The sequence below is a fragment of the Macrobrachium nipponense genome, chromosome 24 (genome assembly GCF_015104395.2).
Source record: "Macrobrachium nipponense isolate FS-2020 chromosome 24, ASM1510439v2, whole genome shotgun sequence".
Lineage (NCBI taxonomy): Eukaryota > Metazoa > Arthropoda > Malacostraca > Decapoda > Palaemonidae > Macrobrachium > Macrobrachium nipponense.
Window position 1 is genome coordinate 75,814,404 of NC_061091.1, and position 24,631 is coordinate 75,839,034.

Consider the following 24,631-nt stretch of genomic DNA (forward strand, 5'->3'; position numbering starts at 1 on the left):
TAGTTCTATATAACTATACAAACATATGTACTATATAATTTAATTAATATACATGTATGTATATATATAATATATATTATTAATCTACTATATAATAATATTATATATAAATAATATAGAGAGAGAGGAGAGAGGAAGAAGGAGAATGATGACTCGACGCTGAGGACCGAATGGAGAGAGGAAGAGAAGATCGAGGAGAGATGAGAGAGAGGAGAGAAATTTTAAAAAGTTTAAAATAGTTCTATACATCGGCGTAAAACAATTTCTAGATAAAATAATGATTGTAAACCATTATATACTGTGTTATAATAATCTATTATAATATAAAATATATAAATATATATATATATATATATATATATCTTACTACTATATATTTATATATAGGAGAGCGAGAGAATGAGAGGAGAGTAGAGAGAGGATCGACGAGAAGAGGACGAGAGAGAGGATTTAAACAAAAATAAACAAAGCGCAATCGGAACAGATTTCATGTCCGCGCGGAGGAGACAAAGCCTTCGGGCCGCCTCTAAATAAGATGCTTTGTTGACTCAAAATCAAAACGGAGCCCCATTGCTGTCGATTACGCCGAGGTTATTTATAGGCCTCGGCGCAGGTGAAGCCGATATGGAGCTCACGTCTTACAAAAGGGTGACGCATGGAGCTGACGGCTTTATGGAAGGTTGGGTCAGGTTCCACCGGAGAGGAGGAGAGACGACGAGCGATGAGAGGAGGAGAGAGATGAGAGAGAGAGAAAGGGCGGCTTCATAGATGTCAAGCAAACAGGAGATATGAATCGGGGTTAAAAGTACATGGATGGGATGAAGAGAGGAGAGAAGAAGAGAGAGAAGAAGAGAGAGAGGAGTGAGAGACGAAGAGAGAGATCTAACAGAAAAAATCTAATTCCCAAGAGGCGCATTTAAGAGTACAACATTCAACGATCTTTACTTCGGTATTTGCAAACTTATCTCTCACAAAAAAAAAAAAAAAAAAAAAAAAAAAAAAAAAAAAAAAAAAAAAAAAAAAACAAAAAAAAAAAAAACTTGAAACGTACGCTGGGGTGAACCAAGTTTTGCTGATAAAATTACAGTTGTGTGTTGTGTGTTTTGCGTGTTTATTTGTTTTGCAAGGAAAACTTCTCTGGTTTATCTCCCTTTTATTTGCAACCAGTTCCGTGAAGTTGTCGATTTAGTTGATACCAAAGACCAATCCTCCGCCGGGGAACAGTTTATTTTCTACAAAACTTCAGCAAAAATTGAAGTTTAGTGTTGTCGACTGTTCGCTTTTCCCTTTCTCTCCTTCCAGCTTATTTGTTCGCTTCCCCCCCCCCCCCCGAAAAATAAGATTAAGCAAATAAAAAACGACTACTCCATTTTTACTTAAATCTGACCATTGGTAAGCGTCGAAAATAACATATATATTAGTTTTTTTGGGAGACGAAAGAAACGAAAGGAACTCTTGTGGAGAAAGGGGGTCAGCTTTTTAGGGAGCGAGAGAGAGAGAGAGAAGAATAGAGAGAGAGGAGATAGGAAGAGGAGAGAGAGAGAAGAGAGAATTTTTGATGCGCTAAACCTTGGCGGGTGTTTGTTTGCAGTCCCCGGATGGTGCAATATCCTGTATCGAAAAATTATTTGACAGAAATTAACAATAATAAACATTAAGTATTTACGTTGTTATCAATTTTAAGGTGACCAAACCAATTTAAAAATAACAAAAAAATTCTATAAAAAAAGTTTCAATTTTAACTCGACAAAATGTTGATAATTGAAATTAAACTATGAATGTTATGTTATAATTATATATTATATATCATATTAATTATATACTATTATATATATGGGTGTGTGTGTTTGTGGTCGCTGTGGTGTGTGAGTGTGTGTGGTTGTGTTTGGTGTGTGGTGTAAAAACAAAAAGAAAGTAAAAATACAATCCAAAATGAAAAAAATAAACAATATTGAACGAAGCTAGGCTACATTACCCATATCCCCACCTATCCGGTCTGCCAAGCTGGGCAACCCCCCCCCCCCCCACCCCCCCCCCCCCTCTCTCTCCCTCTCTCTACTCCTCTCTCTTCTCTCTCCTCTCCTCTCTCAGTAATCAAAGCAAATGAGCAATGGACTACCGGAACGTGGAAAACATCCGAGTATATGTGTATGTTTTTGTTATCTCCAATTCTGCACAGTAATAGGAATTTCGTCCATCCTCTCTCTACTCTCTCTCTCTCTCTCTCTCCTCTCTGGGGGTTTGGGGGGGTGGGGGGTGGGGGATTAATGGGCATTCCGATGCAAGAGAGACCATTTAGCAAAATAACCCATTTGTCCTCTACAAAAGGCAAAAACAAAAAAACTGAATAGTGACGAGCGGAAGAGGAAAAAAAATTAAAAATTGCTGGGGGGGGGGGGGGGTGGGGGTCCGTGGGCGATGGGGGGGGGGTGGGGGACAGGTCAGGAAGAGCCTAGGGGAGAGGAGAGAGAGAGAGTGAACATTTTAAAATTGGTATCTATAGAGAAACAAGGACAAAAATTTTGTTGGAGAGAGAGAGAGGAGGGAGAGAGAGAGAGAGAGAAGGAATGACGAGGACGATGAGAGGAGATAGAGAGAGATAAAAAATTTCCGGAGAGAGAGCTAGTGTCAACATGAAAATTGGTGTCTACGTACTAGAGAGAAAGGACAAAAAACTTCCTGAGGCAGAGAGAGAGAGAGAAAGAGAGAGACGGACGGATGAGAAGAGAGAAGAGGAAAAAGGGGTTTTTCCTATGTAACTGCAGGATCATTCTTCTTTTTTCAGCCAAGCTCAGTTTTTCTGTTTTGCCGAGCCTAATGATTCTGCTAAAAAATGCATTATCTACCTCCATTATTTGAAAAGAATACGAAGGACGGGGATAATGATAATGACTCCTCTCTCTCTCTCACTCTCTCTCTCTCTTCTCTCTCCCTCTCTCTCTCTACTCTACTCTCTCTGTGTGGAAATAAGAAATGAATAGACCCGACAAAATAAATATAGCTTTTATCAGACTGACCATAAAAAATAATTTCGGATAGACGAAATATAAGAAAAAAAAATGGAATAAAGAATGAATTCAAAATTAGTAAAAAAAAAATTTTCAAACAATTTTACGAAGGAATATATATATAGTATATCCTACCATAATTAATTAATATATATATATAATATACCTATATATATATATATATATTACATACAGATGAGAGAGAGAGATGACGAGTGCCGAGCGAGAGAGAGAGAGAAGAGAGGACGGTGAAGGGAGGGGAGGGGGGGAGGGGTGTTGCCAACCCATTCCAATGAACCGGCCCCCCCCCCCGCAACCCCCCAAGCTAAGTCCGTAATTACAGCTTAGGAGCGAATTCCGGAACTACAAATACCACCAGATACTACGGCCGCGCCGAGCGACTCCCAAAATTAGCCGTTATACCATTATGAGCCTTCCCGTTGTGGATTATCGTCGTATAAACGGTTAAGAAGTTATCGTTGGATTACGGCTCGCAGTTTCCAACCGGAACCGGTAACGGCTGGACGGCCCATAACAGGCCAGTACTTAATTTACTTCCGGATGTAGCCGGCCGTTCACGTAACGGGGTTGGGGTAATTGTCATTAGTTTAATGGAAACGCCGCGTAAATGCTGATAGATGGGTGCGTGCGTCGCGGGCATGCTCCAATAGACTGATTAGGTTAAAGGGGACCCAGATTCAACCTGAAACAGGTTAATTAATGGGAAAACATTGGCGAATCTACGACCTGGGTTTTTTTTTCCGTTTCTCGGATTTATATTAAATTCAACATACATGGCCAACAAAATATGTGATATGTCAAATGAACGGCTCACATTCCCTTAAACTGGAAACGAAAAACAAAAAGTTGAAACAAAACCTCACAACACACGCAGACACAAAAACAAAGGGGGTGGGTGGGGCTTTGATATGACACAGGTGAAATATCCTGTCAAGTCTGTTCCTACCGTCCAGGCAACCGTCCTATATGGGCCATCAAGGCCCGTTAGGGACTCTGCCGAATCCCCCAAGAAAGACTGAGAGGCGAGGGGACCCTCCCCAAACAGGGGCGGAGAGGGCGTTTATGTGGGTCTAAAAATGGGCCCCACGAGGATCCGGTAAATTCAAGTGTGTCATTCTGGCCACGGGATATTTTGCTCGGACAACGTTCTCGTTTTTCTTTTTTCCTTTTCCTCGGCCAGGCGCGCCGCGCCTGGCCTTGATTCGGAGCGACTCGCGATGGCAGTCAAGATTTCTGGCGCGGGAGTGACAGAGAAAGATCGGCCAATTATGACGGCAACATGTTTTGCGACAGATCCGGTAGCTGAAGATGGCTTGATTTGATACTGCCCTGAGAGAGAGGAGCGAGAGATGGAGATCGAGAACGGAGAGGCGCTTGAGAGAGATGAAGAGAGAGAGATGGAAAGCGTACGTTTCGACACCTCTCCTGAGAGAAACAAGCAAAGCGGAGCCCCACCACTCCTGACAAAAGAAGGCCTCAGAGCGTGGGTGCGTTTCGAGTCTTAACGTACGTACGTTACGGGCGTGTGCCGGAGACGAGCCGTCCCAAGTTACCCTTTTTTTTTTGCAGGATGTTGATCGAAAACGCATCTCTCTGCAAGAGGCCAATGTTTGACAAGTTGCAATCTTCCTTCCATCAGCCCACCCTCCTCGCTCCTCCTCCATCCTCCTCCTGCCTACTCCCCCTTCCTCCTCCTATTCAGAACCTTACCGTACACACGGGACTTTCAGCTAACCTGGTCTCAACGAAAGAACGAAAACGAAGAGGAGAGACGAAAGACTAGAAGAAGCTTTACAAAGTAGAATCATAGTTATAAAAGTAAGGGAGAAGAATGAAAGAGAAATCGTTAGTCTTATAACAGAGAGGAGAAGAGAGAGATAGAGAAGAAGAGAGGAGGAGTTACAAGGTGTTACAAGGATTAGGATGCACTCAAAAGAACTTGTTAGTCCATCTTAAGACATCGGTTAGGGTGCTCCACTTATCTTGTAGGAGCAGGTTTTGTACTGTGCATTCACAAGTGTCCTTCTAATGATTTTTGTCGGAGAGACGAGAGAGACGGAGCTGCCTAGAGAGCGAGAGATGAGAGAGGAGAGAGAGAGGAGGAGGATGCGGAAAAATGACCAGAAGAAAAGAAAGAGAGAGAGAGAGATGAGGAAAATGACCAAAAGGAAGATAGAGAAGCGAGAGAAGAGAGAGAAGACGAGAGAGAGAGAGAGATATGCAGGGAAACTGACCAAAAGGCAAGGAAGAAAAGAGAGAGAGAGAGAGAGAGAGAGAGAAAAGAGAGAGAGAGAGAGAGAGAAGGAAGGCAATGCGCTGGAACGGGAGAGATAAGACCTGAAAGGAGAGATAAAATCCATTCAAGAAAAAGGTGAAAAAGAAGAGAATAAGCCCAAAAAGGAAAAGGTTAGAGAGAGAGAGAGAGAGCGAGAGGAAGAAGAGGAAGAAGAAGTGAGAGAGGAGATGAGAGAGAGAAGAGAGCTTGAAAACGCAAGCTGTAACAAGCGATATCTTGGGGTAAACTACCTTCTCGGCCCTGAAAACAGGACAAGGCCCAGATTAGTAATATAGATAAAGTCCACATTAAACCATTTAGCGTCTGCTCACTTCTTCTTCTGCCGGCACGTCCACAAAAAAAAAAAATGAATCGAGAGATCTGGAGAGAGGAGGGAGGCGAAGGTCTCGAAGATTGAGAGAGAGAAGAGATAGAGATAGAGAAAATTTTAATGATGGAGAAAATTTTTTTCCAGAAATTTAAACACAGGTTTTTATAAAAAAACGCCTAAATGGAAGAGGTAGGTTGAGAGAGCAGAGAGAGAGAGAGAGAGAGAGGGAGAGCGAGGAGAGAGAGATGAGTGAGAGGAGCAGAGGAGGAAGTGAGTCTGTATTGGTCTTATAAGAAAAACGAGAGAGAAAGAATTGGTATTATTATATTAATAAAATAATGAGAACAGGCATAGAATCTACGAAATCGTATGCAGAGAGAGAGAGAGAGAGAGGAGAGAGAGAGAATTATATTATTATAAAATAGACAAACACAAAGAATCGTATTGTTATGAAGAGAGAGAGAAGATAGAGATGAGAGGAGAGAGAGATGCTTGCCTTGCACGCACTCGAAGAGGATAAGTCGCCCGGCGGTGCCGTAGTCGTACCCAAGGAGAGCAATCAAATTAATACCAAACAAAAACTCGTTTTCTTCACTGAACTTGTTCGAGCGACGGGAATTAAAATTTCGTGGTGATTCAAACTAACGGCAAGGGCATGTTTATTACTTATTGTTATTTATTATTTATTATCAATACATCCCCACACACGCATCAACATACATACATACATATATTATACTTCTTATATATTATATTAATACTTTTAAATTTTTAATTGTTTAAAATTTCTTTTAAAAAAAAATATAATATATATAATACCACATATGAAAACGTACGTTTAAAATAACGAGCGTCCGTTACAATAAAAAATTAAATCCAGCCCAGAACACGGACCGCTTACAAGCAGGTGGAGAGTCGGGTCAAAACTATAAATTTCAATTATTGGGCAGAAAGACCCCTCCCTCCCCCCTCCCATTTCCAAATAGTCTCTTCTCTCTCTCTCTCTCTTCTCTTCGCTCTCTCTCTCTCTCCTCATCTCTCTCTCTCTCTCTCTCTTTAATGCACTTAAACAATCAATTTCTTTGTAAGATTTACTGCCAGTTTTAATGTTGGCATCAGTTAACGTTTTTGCAATGTTTTAAAAGTCTACCATCTCTCTCTCTCTCTCTCTCTCCTTCTCCTCTCGCTCTCTCTCTCTCTCCTCTCTCTCTCAGCGCATTTAAGAGCAGTTTTATTTCTCGAAAACGAAAATGGAAACATTCTATCATTACAGTTTTTACCGTTTTCACTCTCCTCTCCTCCCTCCCATCGTATTTAAAGCGTTTAGTTCTCCCGTGATAAATGGTTGTTTTAAAATATCTAATTCATTACAGGTCTTTAACATTTCAATCTTCCTCTCTCTCTCTCTCTCTCTCTCTCTCCTTATCTCTCTCTCTCTCTCTCCTACCATTACGTATAAAGCCACGACCCTAATAGGGAAAAAAAAAAAAAAAAAAAAGAACAGGCAGCTACCTGTGGCCCTCCTCCGAACCCAGTTGGAAAAACCCCTTTTTCACCCGCACTTATCTATAGCTACTGTATAAACTTTATCTATCAGTTCTCTCTTATCTCCTCACTTATCTAGGAAGGCAGCAAACCAGGTCCTTCCTTATCTCGCGAACGAGGGGTCCTGGTCGCTTATCTCACACGGGAGACTCTAGTACGGTTCCACACCATGGTGACAGGTACCGTGCTTGATCACCATGCAATTGCATTCCTTCCTGCCAGCCAGTTTTAATGTTGATGCATTATATGCCATAAGCGCGCGGTGAGTTGTGCATAATATTATATATTTATTTACTGGGAAAATTGTAAGTAGCTCTGTGTGTATTTGGTCAATCTACATACATGCATATACACACCACCAACATATTAATATTTACATACATAACTATATATTATAATTATGATCTATATATATATAAGATTATAAATATATATTATATAACATATATAATCGAATATATTAGATATATATAGATAATATAGTCTATCTATATAAGTATGATATATATATATATATAATAATATGTGTGGGTGTGTGTGTGTGTGTGTGTGTCTATTTTGTGAATAATCAGATGTGGACAGGGGAGTTTTGGGGAAGTTAGGAGATGTCACATACATATGTAGTATACATATATGTATGAATTCTATAAACAATACATATATATATAATGTGTGTGTATGTTGTATATGGTATATGATATGATGTAATAATATATATATATATATAGAGGAAGAGAGAGAGAGAGGAGAGAGGAGAGACGAGAAGAGAAGAGAGAGAGGGACCTTACCTTACCTTACAGACCCTTTACAGTTCGTTCGGGTTGGCCCAAGGTCCCTTCAGGTGTGAAGGCGCCTCTAATGTCTACCAGAGAGTTGCTCAGTACATCTTCCGGTTCTATTTTTGCATCTTCCAATCTTGGATGGGTACTGGGATGCAGTTTAGATATTTGTCGAGCTTATTCTTAAACCAAACATCTACGCTCACTCCTGATATATTCCTCAGATGAGCTGGCAACGCACTTGAATAGACGCCTGCATTATCGATTTGCTGGTGTAGTAGGGATTAATGTCCTGTGTGCTTTCCTTATTTTTCCTGGTATTGTTTTGGGCACTATTAATTCTACCTCTGGCTTGCTCTTTCTGATATTTTTAGTTCCATGATATTTTCTGTTATTCCTTGCTATCTGTTTCAACTGCCTGAATTATCAATGTAGCGTTCCTCTTCCTTTCCTTAGACTATACTTAAAATTTTAAGGATTGTTAGTCTTTTCCCATTAGTCGTCAAGGTCCTTGAACTTCTTCTATTCTAGCTGGTAAAGGACCTGTTGTACACTCTCTATTTGTGCAAATATCCTTTTGATAGGTGGGTGGGTTACCATATCCATATTGCAATATTCAAGTGGAACTACGAACATATGTTTTATAAAGCATAATCATGGTGTTAAACTTTTCTTGTTTTTGAAGTGCCGTAACAACCTCCCATTTTTGCTTTACATTGCCAAAAGACTTGCTATTTGATCATTGCATAACATGTTCCTATTCATCATCATCACACCAAGGTCCTTTAACTGCTTCCTTATTTGTGATTGTCTCATTAGTGTCCCCTATAATTCCATATAGCTTTCCGTCTCTGTCTCCATAATTATTGATATTCAAATTGTATCAGAGTTAAATACCATCCTATTTTCCTCTGCCAAATCATTACTTGTTTAAGGTCTGTCTTTCTAGAGCGATCCGATCTTCATCACAGTAATTCTCTACTTATTCTTGGTCATCAGCGAAACTACTCCACTACCGATCCTTAACATTAACTGTCTATGTCTTCAATCATAATAACAAACAGTATTGCAGCTAACACCGTACCTTGGCACACAGTATACCTTGGTTTCATCGATTTCTCTGTTTGCAATAACTATCTGTTTTTCTGTTGTGTAAAAATCTTTTAACCATCTTCCTTTTTATCTACGATTATTGTGTTTTTCTAATTTTCTTTGCTAATATATTATTCTACTGTGTCAAAAGCTTTTGCAAGTCTTAGATATACCACATCGGTTCATTTCCGCTTTTCATATTTTTGAATATGTTCTCACGTGGACTAACAGTTGGGTTTGTGTACTTTTCCCGGTACGAAACCGGTTTGTCTTTGTTAACAAATTGTTTTATTAAATGTTTCATAATATTTTTCTTCATTACCCTTTCATACACTTTCAATAATATGTGATGGTTTGTTGTTTTTTAAGAAAAACTCACAGGCCTATAATTACTTGCCTCACGTCTTGATCCACTTTTGAAAGTAGGGTGATATAATGCTAATTTGTGCTCATCTAAATCTTGCCTGTATCTACACTTTGTCCTTATATATTGCAAGTGGCTTTGGCGATAGAAAACTACTTATTTACAAAATAGCAAGGGATTCCATCGGCCCTGCAGAAAGCTCCGATTTTTAATTTCACATTAATTTGCCTGCACATATCAGCTTCATTAATTTCTATGTCAGCTTAAATAGTCCATATTTTCGTCCATTACTTCTTATATCATTATCTCATTATCTATTCTAGGGGGAATCTCTCTTATATCGTTTCCTGACAGTATGTTGCAAAGTTCCGTTTTTTTCATTCGTTAATCTCCTTCAATTCTCAGAGGGCCTATTTCTATTCTTCTTTTATTCATCTTCCTTCGCATATGAGTAATAGTTTGGGAGAGAGATAGAAAGAGAGAGGGAGGAGAGAGAGAGGAGAAGAGAGAGGAGAGAGAGAACCTTAGACCTTACATACCTTATCATCTTGTTCGGGTTGCCCCGTCCCTCAGTGTGAGGCCCTCTAATGTCTACCAGAGAGTTGCTAGTACATCTGTCCGTATATTTTTGCATCTTCCAATCTTGGATGGTCTGGGATGCAGTTAGATATTTGTCGAGCTTATTCTTAACACATCTACGCGCACTCCTGATATATTCTCGATGAGTTGGCAACGCATTGAATAGACGCTGCAGTATCGATCTGGTGGCTAGTGGATTAATGTCCTGGTGCTTTTCTTATTTTTTCCTGGTATATTTTGGGCACTATTAATCTACCTCTGCTTGCTCTTTCGGATATTTTTAGGTTCCATGATATTTTTCTGCTATTCCTTCTATCTGTTTTCCATGCCTGAATTATCATGTAGCTTCTCTTCTCCTTTCGAGACTAGTAATTTTGAGATTGGTAGTCTTTCCCAGTAGTCTAAGGTCCTTAGCTTCTCTATTCTAGCTGTAAAGGACTTTGTACACTCTCTGATTTGTGCAATACCTTTGATAGTGTGGGTACCCATCATATGCAATATTCAAGTGGACTACGAACATATTTTTATAAAGCATATCATGTGTTTCGCTTTTCTTGTTTTGAGTGCCGTAACAACATTCCCATTTTTGCTTTACGTTTTTGCCAACAGAGTGTGCTATTTGATTCATATGCATAACATAGTTACCTATTCTCATCCCACCAAGTCTTTAACTGCTTCCTTATTTGTGATGGTCTCATTATTAGGTCCCTTATATTCATATGCTTTCTTTTCTCTTGTCTCCGTAATTTATTGATTCAATTTATCAGGGGTAGTTAACTACATCCTATTTACCTCTGCCCAATCATATACTTTGTTAAGGTCTCTTTGGTATAGAGCGTTCCTATCTTCTCACAGTAATTTCTCTACTTATTCTTGTGTCTTCCTGCGAATCGACTCACTACCGAATCCTTCAAATTATGTCTAGTCTTCAATCATAATAACAAACAGTTATTGCAGCTAACACCGCCCTTGCGCACACCGATTACCTTTCTTCATCCGATTTCTCGTCGTTTGCAATAACTATCGTTTCTGTTGTTAAAAATTCTTTTAACCATCTTCTACTTTATCCACGATATTGGTGTTTTCTAATTTTCTTCTGATATATATTATGGTCTACTTTATCAAAACTTTTGCAAACGTCTAATAACCACATCTGTTTCCTTTCCTGCTTTTCATATTTTGTTGCAATATGTTCTCACGGTGGACTAACAGTTGGGTTTGTGTACTTTTTTCCGGGTACGAAACCATGTTGTCCTTTTATTAAACAAATTATTTTTATTAATGTTTCATCATATTTTTCTCTTACCCTTTCATACACTTTCATAATTGTGATGTTAGACTCACCGGCCTATAATTACTTGCCTCTAGTCTTGATCCACTTTGAAGTAGGGGTAATATATGCTAATTTTTGTGCTCATCATAAATCTTGCCTGTATTCTACACTTTGTCTTAATAATATTGCAAGTTACCCACCCTCTCCACCTTTGCGATAGATGAACACTTTCTTTACAAAATAGCAGGAATTCCATCAGGCCCTGCAGCAGCTCCATTTTTTAATTTCATTTAATATCTTGCACAATATCAGCTTCTTAATATCTGATGTCAGCTAAATATTCACTATTTTCGTCCTTATCCTCTATATCATTATCTTCATTATCTATTCGTAGGGTGATTCTCTCTTTATCGTTCTGCCAGTATGTTGCAAATTTCCCTTTTTTTTTCTTCGTTAATCTCCCTTCAATTCTCAAGGGCTATTTCTATTCTTCTTTTATTCATCTTCTTCGCATATGAGTATAATAGCTGGTTTTTGCTTGATATTTATAGGGTTTTTTTCTTCCAAGTCCCGTTTTCATTTTTTCTTTGATTGGTATAATCTTTGTTCTGCATTTTCTATCTTACTTTTTAGTTCTAATAACTTTTCCATCATTTTTTTCTTTTGCAAGACCTTTTTTCCACTTTCTGATTTCTGGCACAAGATCCTTCATGTCCTCTTGTATGCATGAAAATGATGTTTACTTTCGTTTTCGGTATTATTTTTTTCCACCTAATTTTCTCCAATATTTTATATAATGATCTCCGTATTTTACCCTTATGTCATCACTTATCGAAAATGTTTATCCATCTTTGTTTAAATTCTTCATTAATTTCTGACTGATTTTATATTTTTACTGTAGAATTGTATTTTCCATATCCTTCCACTTTTTCATTTTCTTGCTTATCTCTATTTTCACTTGCTTTGGAATAACTGTTAATTCATGCTTTTGGTCTGAATATTCGCATTATAAACTATTATTTTCTTTAAACATAATTTCATCTCGTTCACAAATACTAGTCTAAAAGTATTTTCCTTTCCTTGTTGCCAGTGATTTATTTTTTGAACGTTGTATTCTAGTAGCATATCTAATAGCTTTTTTTTTCAAATGCCTTCTTATCTTCTGCACCTTCTTTACTCTCTTTTTTATATGTATAGTGCACCCACAATCTCCTATCGTTCTTTCCATTCTACGAAAAGGAAATTGAAGTCGCCCAGATAGGAGATTTCCATCCTTGTGATTTCTACCTCTATCATCCAATTTTCATAATTAAGTCAACTCTTTAGTATTAGGAGGTCCTATATATTACTAATTTCATCCATTTTTAGTTCAAATTCTATTTCTACGCTTATTAGTTCACATCATGAGTTACTATATTTCTCATATATTTCTTCCTTGTTTTTTGTCTTTCACCATATATTGCTGTTCCCGCCTGATTCTAGTTTTTCTATCTGATCTATAAGTTTGGCAACCCTTTTATTTGATTTTTTTTATTAGTTTTTGAAGGTATTAAGAGTTTAATTATGATAATGTTCTCCTAATACCTCTTCCCATCCCTCTTGGGACATGAACCATTTTCACTTATATTCATTATATCATTTTCTTTTCATTTTTGGGTTAGTTCCTTCTAATACTTCTAATTTTTCTTTTTGAGTTATCGTAAACTAACCCTGCGCATTCATCACTATGATGGTTTGCGTGTTTTCCTCCTCAATTTAATACTGGTAGTACTAAGGATTTCCCATGTCTCTTTTCCTGTTCTGGTATGTTTTCTTTTTTTCATTTTCCAGAAGTTCTGACATTAAAAACTCCACTTTTCATAATTTTGTGATCTTCCTTCATCATAATTATTCAGTTTTGTGTCTGAACTGCAATTTTCTCCGTTTCTGCAATATCCTCTTGCTAATCAATAGCATTATTATCTCTTGAGTAGAATTTCGGAGCTGATGCCTGTTTGAATTTTTTGCTGACCCTCTGCATATCTCATTGGTGGTTGCTTTTCCTCTTTTACCTGATATCTTGATTTCTCTCTTTATTTGTTTCTTTCTTATTTTGGATTTTCTTCTTGGTTGGTTATTTATTTGATTATGATTCATGGCTACAGGGTGCATATATTTTGCATTTTTTGTCGACTTTACATCCTTTTCCTTCTTTTAGGTTTTTTACATATTTTGATGCGGATTCTCCTGCAATCATCCCATATCCTCTAAAGTATGCACATTTTACATATATTTATAGTGTTGACATATCTTAGGATGTTTGTATAACATCTTTCTCACAAATCTGCACTTCCCTCTTTTCAAAAGGTTGAGAATTTTGTCTTTCTTGTCTATTTTTTCCTCTTTCCCTCCGTCATTTGTATAGATCTGGTATGAGCTCTTCGGGATTTGCTTTCTGTTGTCATATCGTAATTTATTTCCTTTCGTAGTATGCTGCTTTATTGCCTCATATGTAGTATCAATGGTATCTCTGCTCATACGTTTATACTTGTTTCTTTGTTTTCTTATTTTTTTCTGTCATTTTATTTTTGTTTACTTCGCTTACCGTTTTCCCTCTTCTTCTTTTCTTCCTTCTTCTTCCTCTTCCTCTTCTTCTTCAGCCTCAACTATTTGAACATTCAATCTGATTTAATAACATTGTCCTTATCATGATAGACATGTTGAACAAAAAATTCTTGTATCTTTTCTCAAATCTTGTATTACCTCACACACTGTGGGATGGGTCGGAATATGTTCAATGCACAATCATATTTCTGATTAGGTTTTGGTGGATTGACTATGCTATACCAAACCTTACACATTTTGCATGCTTTTTGCATTCTTTTTCCTAATGCTATCCATTAGGGATATTCACAAGATTCACCTTATTTCATTTTTCTTTGTCGGAATATGTTGGTTTATGTAGAGTTTCTTTATAGTCTCTGACCACTTGGATTTTATTTTGATCTCTTTCATATTTTCCAAGATGTTTTCATTAGATTTTTTGTTCCCAGTTGAAGGATTATATACTTCTATATATCTATGAATGCTTTGTATCTTTTGGTTGAGGACTGTTGCTGATTTTCATAGATGAGAAATGCCATTCCCTTCCTAGCTACTCATCGTATTGCGAATCTGCTAGACACCCAAATTACGCCACCTCATTCCCGCAGTTGGAACTTACTGCCCCGCTGTTCTGATTTATAGTACTTACACTTGAGAACTACTTAGAGACGCCTTATCCTACTATTTTCACACTACTCTTATCACCGTAGTTCACGACCTTCTCTAGATATTTTCAAATTCTAGTCGTATGTTAAACTTGTGATATCTGTTGATTATATCCTGACTTCACGCGGGTACGACTCACCAAGCAAGATGATACATTTACGTAGAGAGAGAGCGGAGAGGACGATTCTATTAAACGCCATTTTCAGAACAAATCACATATTAAACAGTGGTATAACATTCCGGTGGCCGTACCATCACCAGACTCTAACCGGATATCATAATGAAACCCCATCACTGTTTTTTTTTTTATTACCTATTTTTTCACACTAATACATACCACGGGATCATGCCTATACTTTAGCTTTCCCTTTTCACAAAATAATTTACACCCCGTTTTATCCTCGTTCCCCTTTATCTCCCCAATACTTACGAGCAGGAGCCCGTGCAGGTCAGCTCGCTCAAAATAGCAGCAATAGGCTTGAAAAAGGGTCGAATCTACCATTTTATTCTCGTTCGTGCAGTTTCAAAAGAACGTATTTACAAGTAATAAAATCATGGATATTTATTTGCGATTTATTTGACACCAGGGCCAAAGCTTAAGGAATGTCAGTTAAATGTACTATAATATAAAAAAAATTCAAGCGACGATACATGTTTACGACTCTAAAGCAATTCTTTTACCTTAATCATTTACTTTTTTCTTATCTATTTATTCCTTCATTTTCTAATTAATTTATTTTCTACTTACTAATCACTTCTTTCGGTATTTCTCATACGCCTCTGTTACTTCTTTCTAAGAACACCACAATATCCTTTGGAATTGATTTCGCGTAAGCGGCCCATTTGGTGAGCTTGATTCATATGAATGTTAATCTTCTGATATATTAATAATAATAATAATAATATAATAATAATAAGTATTAAGAATTAATAATAATAATAATAATAATAATAATATACTTAATAAAAAGGATCTTATTTTTTTATCATAACAAATACTACTAATAATATTCTCTCATTATTGAAAGCGTTACCAACAGCGCCAAAGAAATATATATTATTAATAATTAGAATTCAAGAGCTACGTCAAACGTCGAACTTAACCTATAATAAATAACATAATAATACCTTCGAAATTAAAATGCTAATTCTATAATAAAAACTTCACATTAAAAAAAAAATCTTCAAGTTCCCCCAATTTACATACCTCGCCCACCCCCCAGCCCATTACTCTTCCGCTTTCCCCCGCTCCCACGCCCAGCCACTGTTCTCTACCGCCCGCGCGCACCCCGCCTACCCCACCAGCCTGGGCCCGTCCATTTTCATCATGTCTGAGCTCTACACCGATAATTTAAACCAAGTCCGCTGCTCTCCGCCACACGCTATGAAACACCACTCTTAATTATACCGATGTTGACTAGCCTATAAATCATATTCCCCCGAGGGGAGGAGGAGGGGATGGAGGAGAAGGGGAGGACGTGTCGGTTGCGGGGGGGATGGATATTCCAAGAGAGGGTAACTGAAGTCGGGGGAGGTGGAGTGGAGAAGGGGAAGAGTCCCCCCCTCTCTCTCTCTCTCTTTCTCCTTATAGCAAGGCCACTTAAAAAACCCAATATGTCTCTGCTAACCATACCACTGAATAATGCACCTGGTTGTCAATCAACTGTTAACGGGTCCAAGCCCCTCACTGAAAGTCCACGCCATCATATAAAAAGTGGTATAGGAGACCTCGACGAAGTCTCTAAAGCCCCCCTCGCCCCCTTTCGCAGTCACCCCCCCCCACAACCCCCACCCCTCCCCGCGCCCCCCCCCCCACCGAGGGAGACCCCCCCCCCCTCCGCCAGGGGAGGGGGGGGGGGTTGAAACAATCTATATATGCATGAGATATTGCATGAGATCTGAGAGATCTAAATGCAGCACCACTTTAAATTCTGGTAGTCTTTTGACAGAAACAATATTGTGATTATCTTCTTCAAAGTTATCATTATTAATATAATTTTTTTATTATATTACTGGTTAAGGAATTTCTCACTGGGATTCGATGGGATTAATATGAATGTAAGCACTGAGTCCCATGGAAACTATATAAAAGTGTTGTCAGCACGAACAGGCTCCCATCTTAACCAAAATTTGAAATTGCTATCCAGACTTTCGATTCTCTTGTCACTGTTATGCTTGGGAAATATATTGTATAGCATCCCTATTTCTTGTGAACACACTGTAGAGCATTACCATATCGATATAAAAAAAGATTACATTCTATTTTATTTGCTTGTATTATACTCTTCAGTCAAAGCGGGGGAAATCGGGTGGTATTCAACAATATCGCATAAACTGGATCAACTAAGCCCGTGAAAAAAAATTACTGCTAAATGTGAAGATACTTGGTACGCTTTGACCTATCTCAAGAAAGGTCAAATACTTTACATGTTCAAAGATATTTATGCCTCTGAACAAGCCTGTAAAGATGAAAAAAAAAAACGTTTACACGTCATAAGTTACACACGCTACAAACACTCTGTAAAAAAAAAAAGTTAACACTACGTTCATAAAAGTTACCCACGGATACAAAACAGACGTCTGTAAAACAAAATAAATAACTACGTTTCTAAAAGTTAAACTTACAAACAAACGTCCTGTAAAAAAAACCACGTGTTATTAGTGACACATGCTACAGAACGTGTCCTGTATAAAAAAAAACAAAAAAAATTCACGAGTGTCATAAGAAATATTCAGCTCCGGAGCATTCTGAAAAAAAAAAAAAAAAAAAAAAAAAAAAAAAAATTCGTATTTCTCGCTGACATCCAAAGATCTTAATCGCCCCCCCCCCCCCGTTAGTCCTCACGCCAGATAAACCGTGGACAAACCTTTTATCATTTTATACACGTTCCTTAATGGCAAGATAAAACGAGGTCTTGAAGTTTACAGAACTCACCAGTAGGACAACACGATTATTCACATTCATGGGATAGCGGTTACCATAATATGACCTGTCCTTACGTGACGTGGCTAGTGACACTTGAATTGATGTGTATATTGCCTGTAAAGTGGCGTTGCAAGGAGTATGGAAATACATTGTGTATACTGTATATACATGAATACACAGTATTACAGGTTTTCTGGTGACTTAAAATAATAATATTTTATAAACGGTAACTAAATAATACATTACAATGAATTAAAAATGAGAGAGAGAGAGAGACTTACCTTACAGACCTTACGTTCGTTCGGGTTGCCCCCAGGTCCCCCTCCGTGTGAGGCGCCTCTAATGCACCAGAGAGTTGCTAGTACATCTTCCGGTATATTTTGCATCTTCCAATCTTGGTGGTCCTGGTATGCAGTTTAGATATTTGTCGAGTTTATTCTTAAACCATCTTCATCTACGCTCACTCCTGATATATTCCTCGTAATGAGCTGGGCAACGGCGTTGATAGACGCTGGGCTTATCGGCTGGTGCGTAGTGGATGAATGTCCTGTGTGCTTTCCTTTTTTTCCTGGTATAGAGATAGAGAGAGCAGAGAGCATACAAAATTTCATTAAAATTAACTGTTCGGAGACTATACCATTGTAACCTGTGAGAATACATGTGAATGTAGTATGATTTCTCTTCTCTCCTCTCTTCCGCGAAAGAGAAAAACACAAGGTCTCTCACTTACTAAATGACTCAGCGTCAACCGAACTTATTACACTATAAACATTTAAATGAAATACAAGAATGAAAAAAATAAATACAAAACCTTATTCGCCATAATAAAGAAAGTCCTTCCCCTAACCCGTAATGGAAATCCACACAAGTAAATCTACCTCCCCATAAAATGGGGGGGAGTGGGGTATTAAGAGGCGGTCTTCATGGCCGAACTAGCCGCAAGGGCCAATCAACCACAATGACATCACTTGCTGAGAAGAGAGAGAGAAGAGGAGAGAGAGAGAGGATAGAGAGAGAGGAAGCCTTCAGTATGTATATGCTTGTGCTACCTTCTGGAGGGACGAAGAGAGAGAGCGAGAGAGAGAGAGAGAGAGGAGAGAGGAGAGAGAGTTTACAAAGGATTAGGATGTTTCAAACACTTATTATCCATCCTTAGAGGAACATCTTGTGCTCACTTATCTCTAAGAGCAGTTTTACTGTTCATCGTCAGTGTCTTCCTAATGATCTTGTCTACCTTTCTTTTTTTGAACGAGAGAGAGAGAGAGAGAGAGAGAGAGGTGAAGAGGAGAAGAGAGAGAAGAGAGATTTTTCTTATCAGTGTCCTTCGGTTTTATACTATTTTTTATCCTAAAGAAAGGTTTGATAAAAATTCCCGCCCCACCTCCAGAGATAAGTTTATTAGGGCCAAGGAAAGTACATACAATCTGAAAAAATACAATACTATCAAATAATATTCATTTGATAGGGAGCGAAATAAAATTCCACGAAATACAGCTCACGAATTAAATTTGACAACACTCCAAACAATAACTAATAACGAAATGTACTAAACACTACATTTTAAAAAAAAAAAGTATTATATATAGCGTGACTTCCATCTTTTGCGGTAAGAACATACCCTCGTTTTCTACGACCACATTCCCTGCAACCGCCACAGGAATTAGCAAAAAGTGCATTAACAATCATGACATAACGATAAAACATGATATTACTCATGGTTTTCCCTAAACGTTGGATTTAGATTTTTTTTGGAAGATATGCATAAGGATAATTTTTACGAGGGAGAGAGAGCGAGATAGAGAGAAATCTATACATGAATCAGCACCAAAGGTAAACAAAACAATAACATGGAGAGGAGAGAGAGAGAGAGGAGGAGAGGAGAGAGAAAAGGTGTGAAGGGTAGTGGGAATGGGGTAGGGTAGTGGTAGGAAATAGAGGGGGTATTAAGAGGGAATGGGGAATGATGCTTTGACTGCGTAATTTTACAACCCATAAAGCGATAAGGGCTTAGCGTACGGACCGAGAGGAGAGACAGAGAGAGAGAGATAGAGAGAGAGGTACTGTAGCCGTTTTATTTCCCCGGGGGAAGGGAATGGAAGGGGTAGGAGGAAGGGCTGGATTCAGGACTTCATTAGAATCCCCCCCCCCCCCGATGTCCCAGCTGCCGTGGCGCCACTCCTGTCCCAAATTAAATATTCCAAAACAGATAATATGGTGAGGCATTATGTTTCGTAAACCATTTACAATTCAAACAGAAGTAAAAAAAACAAAAAAAAAAAAAAAAACTACAGACCCCCGAATTTGTTATTTAGTGACATGAAAAAACAATACATACTTCGAAACAATTTCAATCTCCATAAAGAAATAAGGAAAAATTTATATATATAATATATATATATATGATATATATATATATATATAAATATATATATATAATATATATATATAGATCATTACAAATACAATAGCAAAAATACATCACAAAGGAATTAAAATTTCACGCGATAGTGAAGACATTTACGGCCCTAATCCTCCTCTTTATATTGTATAATTTAACTGACATTTCATCTGTTTTATTTATTGATTTATCATTTTACTTCTTCCTTTTCAAATCACTGATCTCTTGTTTCTGGTGTTTCCTATTACATTCTGTTATTCTTCTTTCAGATGAGAACAGCATAATATTCCTTGGAACTTTGAAATCGAGACATGGCCCCTTTGTGGTTTATTCCATATGAAAGGGTTTCATCTTCTGATAATAAGTAATATACTAATAAATATATAATAATAATGATAATAAAATATATAATAATACGTGTAGAACATGACTACGAGAAGAAGGAGAAGAAAAAATAGTCCATGAAATAAGAACAACAAAGAAATAACACCCTTGAAAAACATATCAATGAGGAGAATAAGTTTGAAACTTCAACAGCCCACTAACTTCACTGGCAACACAAACAACATACAAACATACACCGAATACACTTAGAAAATCACATAACAATACAGACAACAGACGGATCACCATTTAAACATGACCCAAAACACGACAAACAAGCACATGACGTCCAAACAAACAACATCCCGATAGAAAACAACTCCTCACAGACATATCCCCCCTTCACAAACTTCCTTAAAAGTTCCGTTCCTCAGCGACTGTCGCGCGAGAACTTTTCTTCAGAGAGAGAGAGAGAGAGGGAGAGAGAGAGAGAAGAGAGAGAGAGAGAGAGAGTTTTTTACCATATTTTAAAAAAGGTTATGGAGAAAATTTTCGTTCTTTTAAAAACTCACTGAAAAAAATTAGTTTTTTTACGAATTCTGTCAAAAATATATAAATTTCATTTTAAAATCTAAGGAAAAAAAATTTTGTTCTTAAAAGTCTATAGTACCAAAATTTACTTCTTCATTCTAAACCTTATTATTTAGAGCTTATCAAAATGCAAAAAATAAATTTTCAGATAAGATCATATTCTGGGTTTTGTTAATATTTTTTTCTTTAACTCAATAAGAAACATTCTATTACTTGAAAATGACAAGGTACAAATAAATAAGAAGACATTAGCATCCTTTTTTTTTCTATAAAGAAACCAAACTTAGACATATTTTTCTCAACAAAAAACACACTAGATTATGTTTCTATCCAGGCACCAAACACAACGATATATTTCTTAATAAAAACACGATCATTTTTTTCTTTTAATGAACCAAACATCATGATGTACTTTTTTACAAAATCATACTGATTATTTCCTATTAAAAATTAAAACACCATGATATATTTCTTCATAAAAACACACTCCCACTCATGTCTTTTTTTTTTTATATAAAGAAACCAAACACCATGATATATTTCTTAATAAACACACTCTCACTCATGTTATTTGTTTTTCTATCAAGAAACCAAACTCCATGATATATTTCTTAATAAAAACACACACTGCCATCTTTATCCTTTTCTTCAAGAAACATCGCGACACATTTCCGCAATTCTCGTTTTTGCCAAGACTTCGAAAACCCTCTAAGTTGACACATTTGAACCACCTTCCACGACAGACAGACAAACAGACAAGACACACTCACACACAGAGAAACTTCCCTTTATCACTGTAACATAACCACTAGGAAGTTCGGGGGAGCCATAAAAAGATAAGAGATAATGGCTGACGGGCCAACACGAATGTAAACAAATCAAAGGGTTGGAATTGGGTATTTTAAGAGCTCGCTCGCTCTCTCTCTCTCTCTCTCTCTGCTCCTCTCTCTCTCTCCTCTCCTCTCTCCTCGCTCTCTCCAAATAAATAAAGAACAAATAAAGAGGAAATTCACGAATATCAGTAAAAGAAAAAGCAAACCACCATAAGATTCAGAGGTGGCAGCAAAAATTTCAAAGCATCAGCTCCGAAATTCTACTCAAGAGATAATAACTGTATTTATTATGCAATAGGATATTGCAGAAACGGAGAAAATTGCAGATTCCATACACAAATAATATTATGATGAAGGAAGATCAAATATTATGGAAAAGTTGGATTTTTTTAATGTCAGAATTTTCTGAAATGAAAAAAAGAACACATACCAGAACAGAAAGAGACATGGGAAAATCCTTATTAATAACAGTATTAATCAGGAGAAAACCCGCAAACCATCATAGTGAGAATGCGCAGGGTTTATTCGAGTACTCACAAAGAAAAATATTGTACTTAGAAGAACTACCCTAAAATGAAAGAAAATAGATATAATGAATATAAGTGACACCTGTTATTTTACCCGAAGAGACTGGAATGATGATCAAAAAAAAAATACAAGGTTCAACTTAGAGATCGAGATTGAAACAAATAGAATCTAAGGGGTCAACGCAATATATGGGACAGACAAACAACAAGGAAATTATGAGAATCTAGTAACTCATAATGTGACTAATAGCGGTAGAATTTAAATCTGAAAATTGATGAACATAGTTAATATATAGACCTCCTAATACTAAAGAGTTTGACTTATATGAAAAATTGGATGATGTATGTATAAATCACAAGGACTGGACTATTTCTCCTATCTGGTGACTTCACTTTCCTTCGTAGATGGAAAAACGATCGGGACTGGGGGTGTACTTATACATATAAAAACAGAGAGTATAGTAGTGCAGAAGATAGAGGGCAATTTTGAAAAGCTATTAGGATATGCTACTAGAAATACAAACATTCAACAATAAATCACCTCCAACCAATAAGGAAAATACTTTAGACCTAGTATTTTGTGAACGGATGAATATATTTTAAGAAATAATAGTTTTAATGCAGTATTTCAGATCATAAATGTCCATAAAATTAACGGTTCATTCGCAAAGCAGTGAAAATATCGATACGCAATAATGAAAAAGTGGGAAGGCTATGGAAAATAAACTTCTACAGTAACATATAAAAGGGTCAGAAATTTAATGAAGAATTAAACAAAGAATGGGGATAACATTTTCGTAAGTGATGACATAAGCGGTAAATACTGAGATATTATATAAAATCTTGGAGAAAATTGGATGAAATATATACGTCGAAGAAGAAAAGTAAACATCATTCATGCATCCAGAGACAGAAGGATCTTGTTCCAGAAAAATCAGAAAGTGAAAAAAGGTCTTGCAAAAGAAAAATCATTGAAAGTTATAGAAACTCAAAAAGTAGTGAAATGCAGACAAAGGTTATACAATCAAAAGAAAATGAAAAACGGGACTTGGAAGAAAAAAACCCTATTAAATATCAGCGAAACGCCCCAAACTATTATACTCATATGCGAAGAAGATGAATAAAGGAAGACTAGAAAAAAAAAAATAGGCCCTCTGAGAATTGAATGGAGATTAACGAATGAAAAAAAAGAAATTTGCACATCACTGGCAGAACGATCATAAGAGAGCATTCACACCTAGAATGAGATAATGAAGATAATGATATAGAAGTAAGGGCACAACATGTGATATTTAGCTGACATAGAATTAATGAAGCTGATATTGTGCAGGCGAATTAATGAAATTAAAATGGAGCTTGCCTGCAGGGCCGGATGAGTCCCTGCTATTTTGTTAAAGAAAGTAGTTCATTCTATCGCAAAGCCACATTGCAATATTATTAATACAAAGTGTAAGAAAGGCAGATTTATGATGAGCACACAAATTAAAATTAGCATATTCACCCCTATCTTTTCAAAAGTGGAATCAGACTATGAAGCAGTAATTATAGGCCGTGATCCTAAACATCACATATATGAATGTATGAAAGACATTAACTGAAGAAAATATTAATCAACCCATTAATAACACATATTTGTTAATATAGGACAACACGGTTCGTACCCGGAACAGTACACAACCCCACTGTAGTCCAACCGGTGAGACATATTAAAAAATATGAAAAGTCGGAAACGAAACATATGTGGTTTGCTGACTTTGCAAAAGCTTTTGACAAAGTAGACCCATACTTATTACAAAGAAAATTAGAAAACACAATATCTTAGATAAAGTAGGAGATGTTAAAAGATTTTTACACAACAGAAAACAAATAGTATTGCAACAATGAGAAATCGGTGAAACCAAGTAATATCCGTGTGCCAAGGTACGGCGCTAGCTGCAATATTGTTTGTTTAAATAGATTGAAGACATCGACAGTAATGTTAAGGATCGGTAGTGAGTAGTTTCGCTGATGACACAAGAATAAGTAGAGAAATTACTTGTGATGAAGATAGGAACGCTCTACAAATAGACCTTGACAAAGTTATGATTGGCAAGGTAATAGGATGGTATTTGAATCATCAATTATTGTAGACAGAGAAGGAAAGCTATATGCCTATAGGGACCTAATAATGAGACAATCATCAAATAAGGACGCAGTTAAAGACCTGGTGTGATGATGAATAGTACCCATGTTTCTGCAATGATCAAATAGCCATTCTGTTTTTACCACCCCCCCCGCAAAATGTAAAGCGAAATGGGAATGTTGTTACGCCACTTCAAAACCAAGAAGGAAGCTGACACATGGATTATGCTTTATAAAACATATGTTCGTAGTCCACTTTAATATTGCAATAGATTGGTACCCACAACTATCAAAGGATATTGCCACAATAGAGAGTGTACAAAGTCCTTTGCAGCTAGAATAGAAGAAGTTAAGGACCTTTGAGACTACTGGGAAAGACTACAATCCTTAAAATT

General features: G+C 37.0%; 1 protein-coding gene across 1 annotated transcript in view; it reads right to left on the minus strand.

Annotated features, from left to right (window-relative positions):
- The window catches only part of LOC135203582 (parafibromin-like), a 41,589-nt gene extending 22,431 nt beyond the window's left edge, over positions 1-19,158 (minus strand). The window contains exons 1-2 of the mRNA XM_064233346.1: positions 19,061-19,158; positions 13,852-13,929 (exon numbers count right to left, since the gene is read on the minus strand). Of these exons, the coding sequence (XP_064089416.1) occupies positions 13,852-13,929; positions 19,061-19,158 (176 nt within the window). The remainder of the gene's footprint in view (positions 1-13,851; positions 13,930-19,060) is intronic.
- Positions 19,159-24,631: the final 5,473 nt, after the last annotated feature.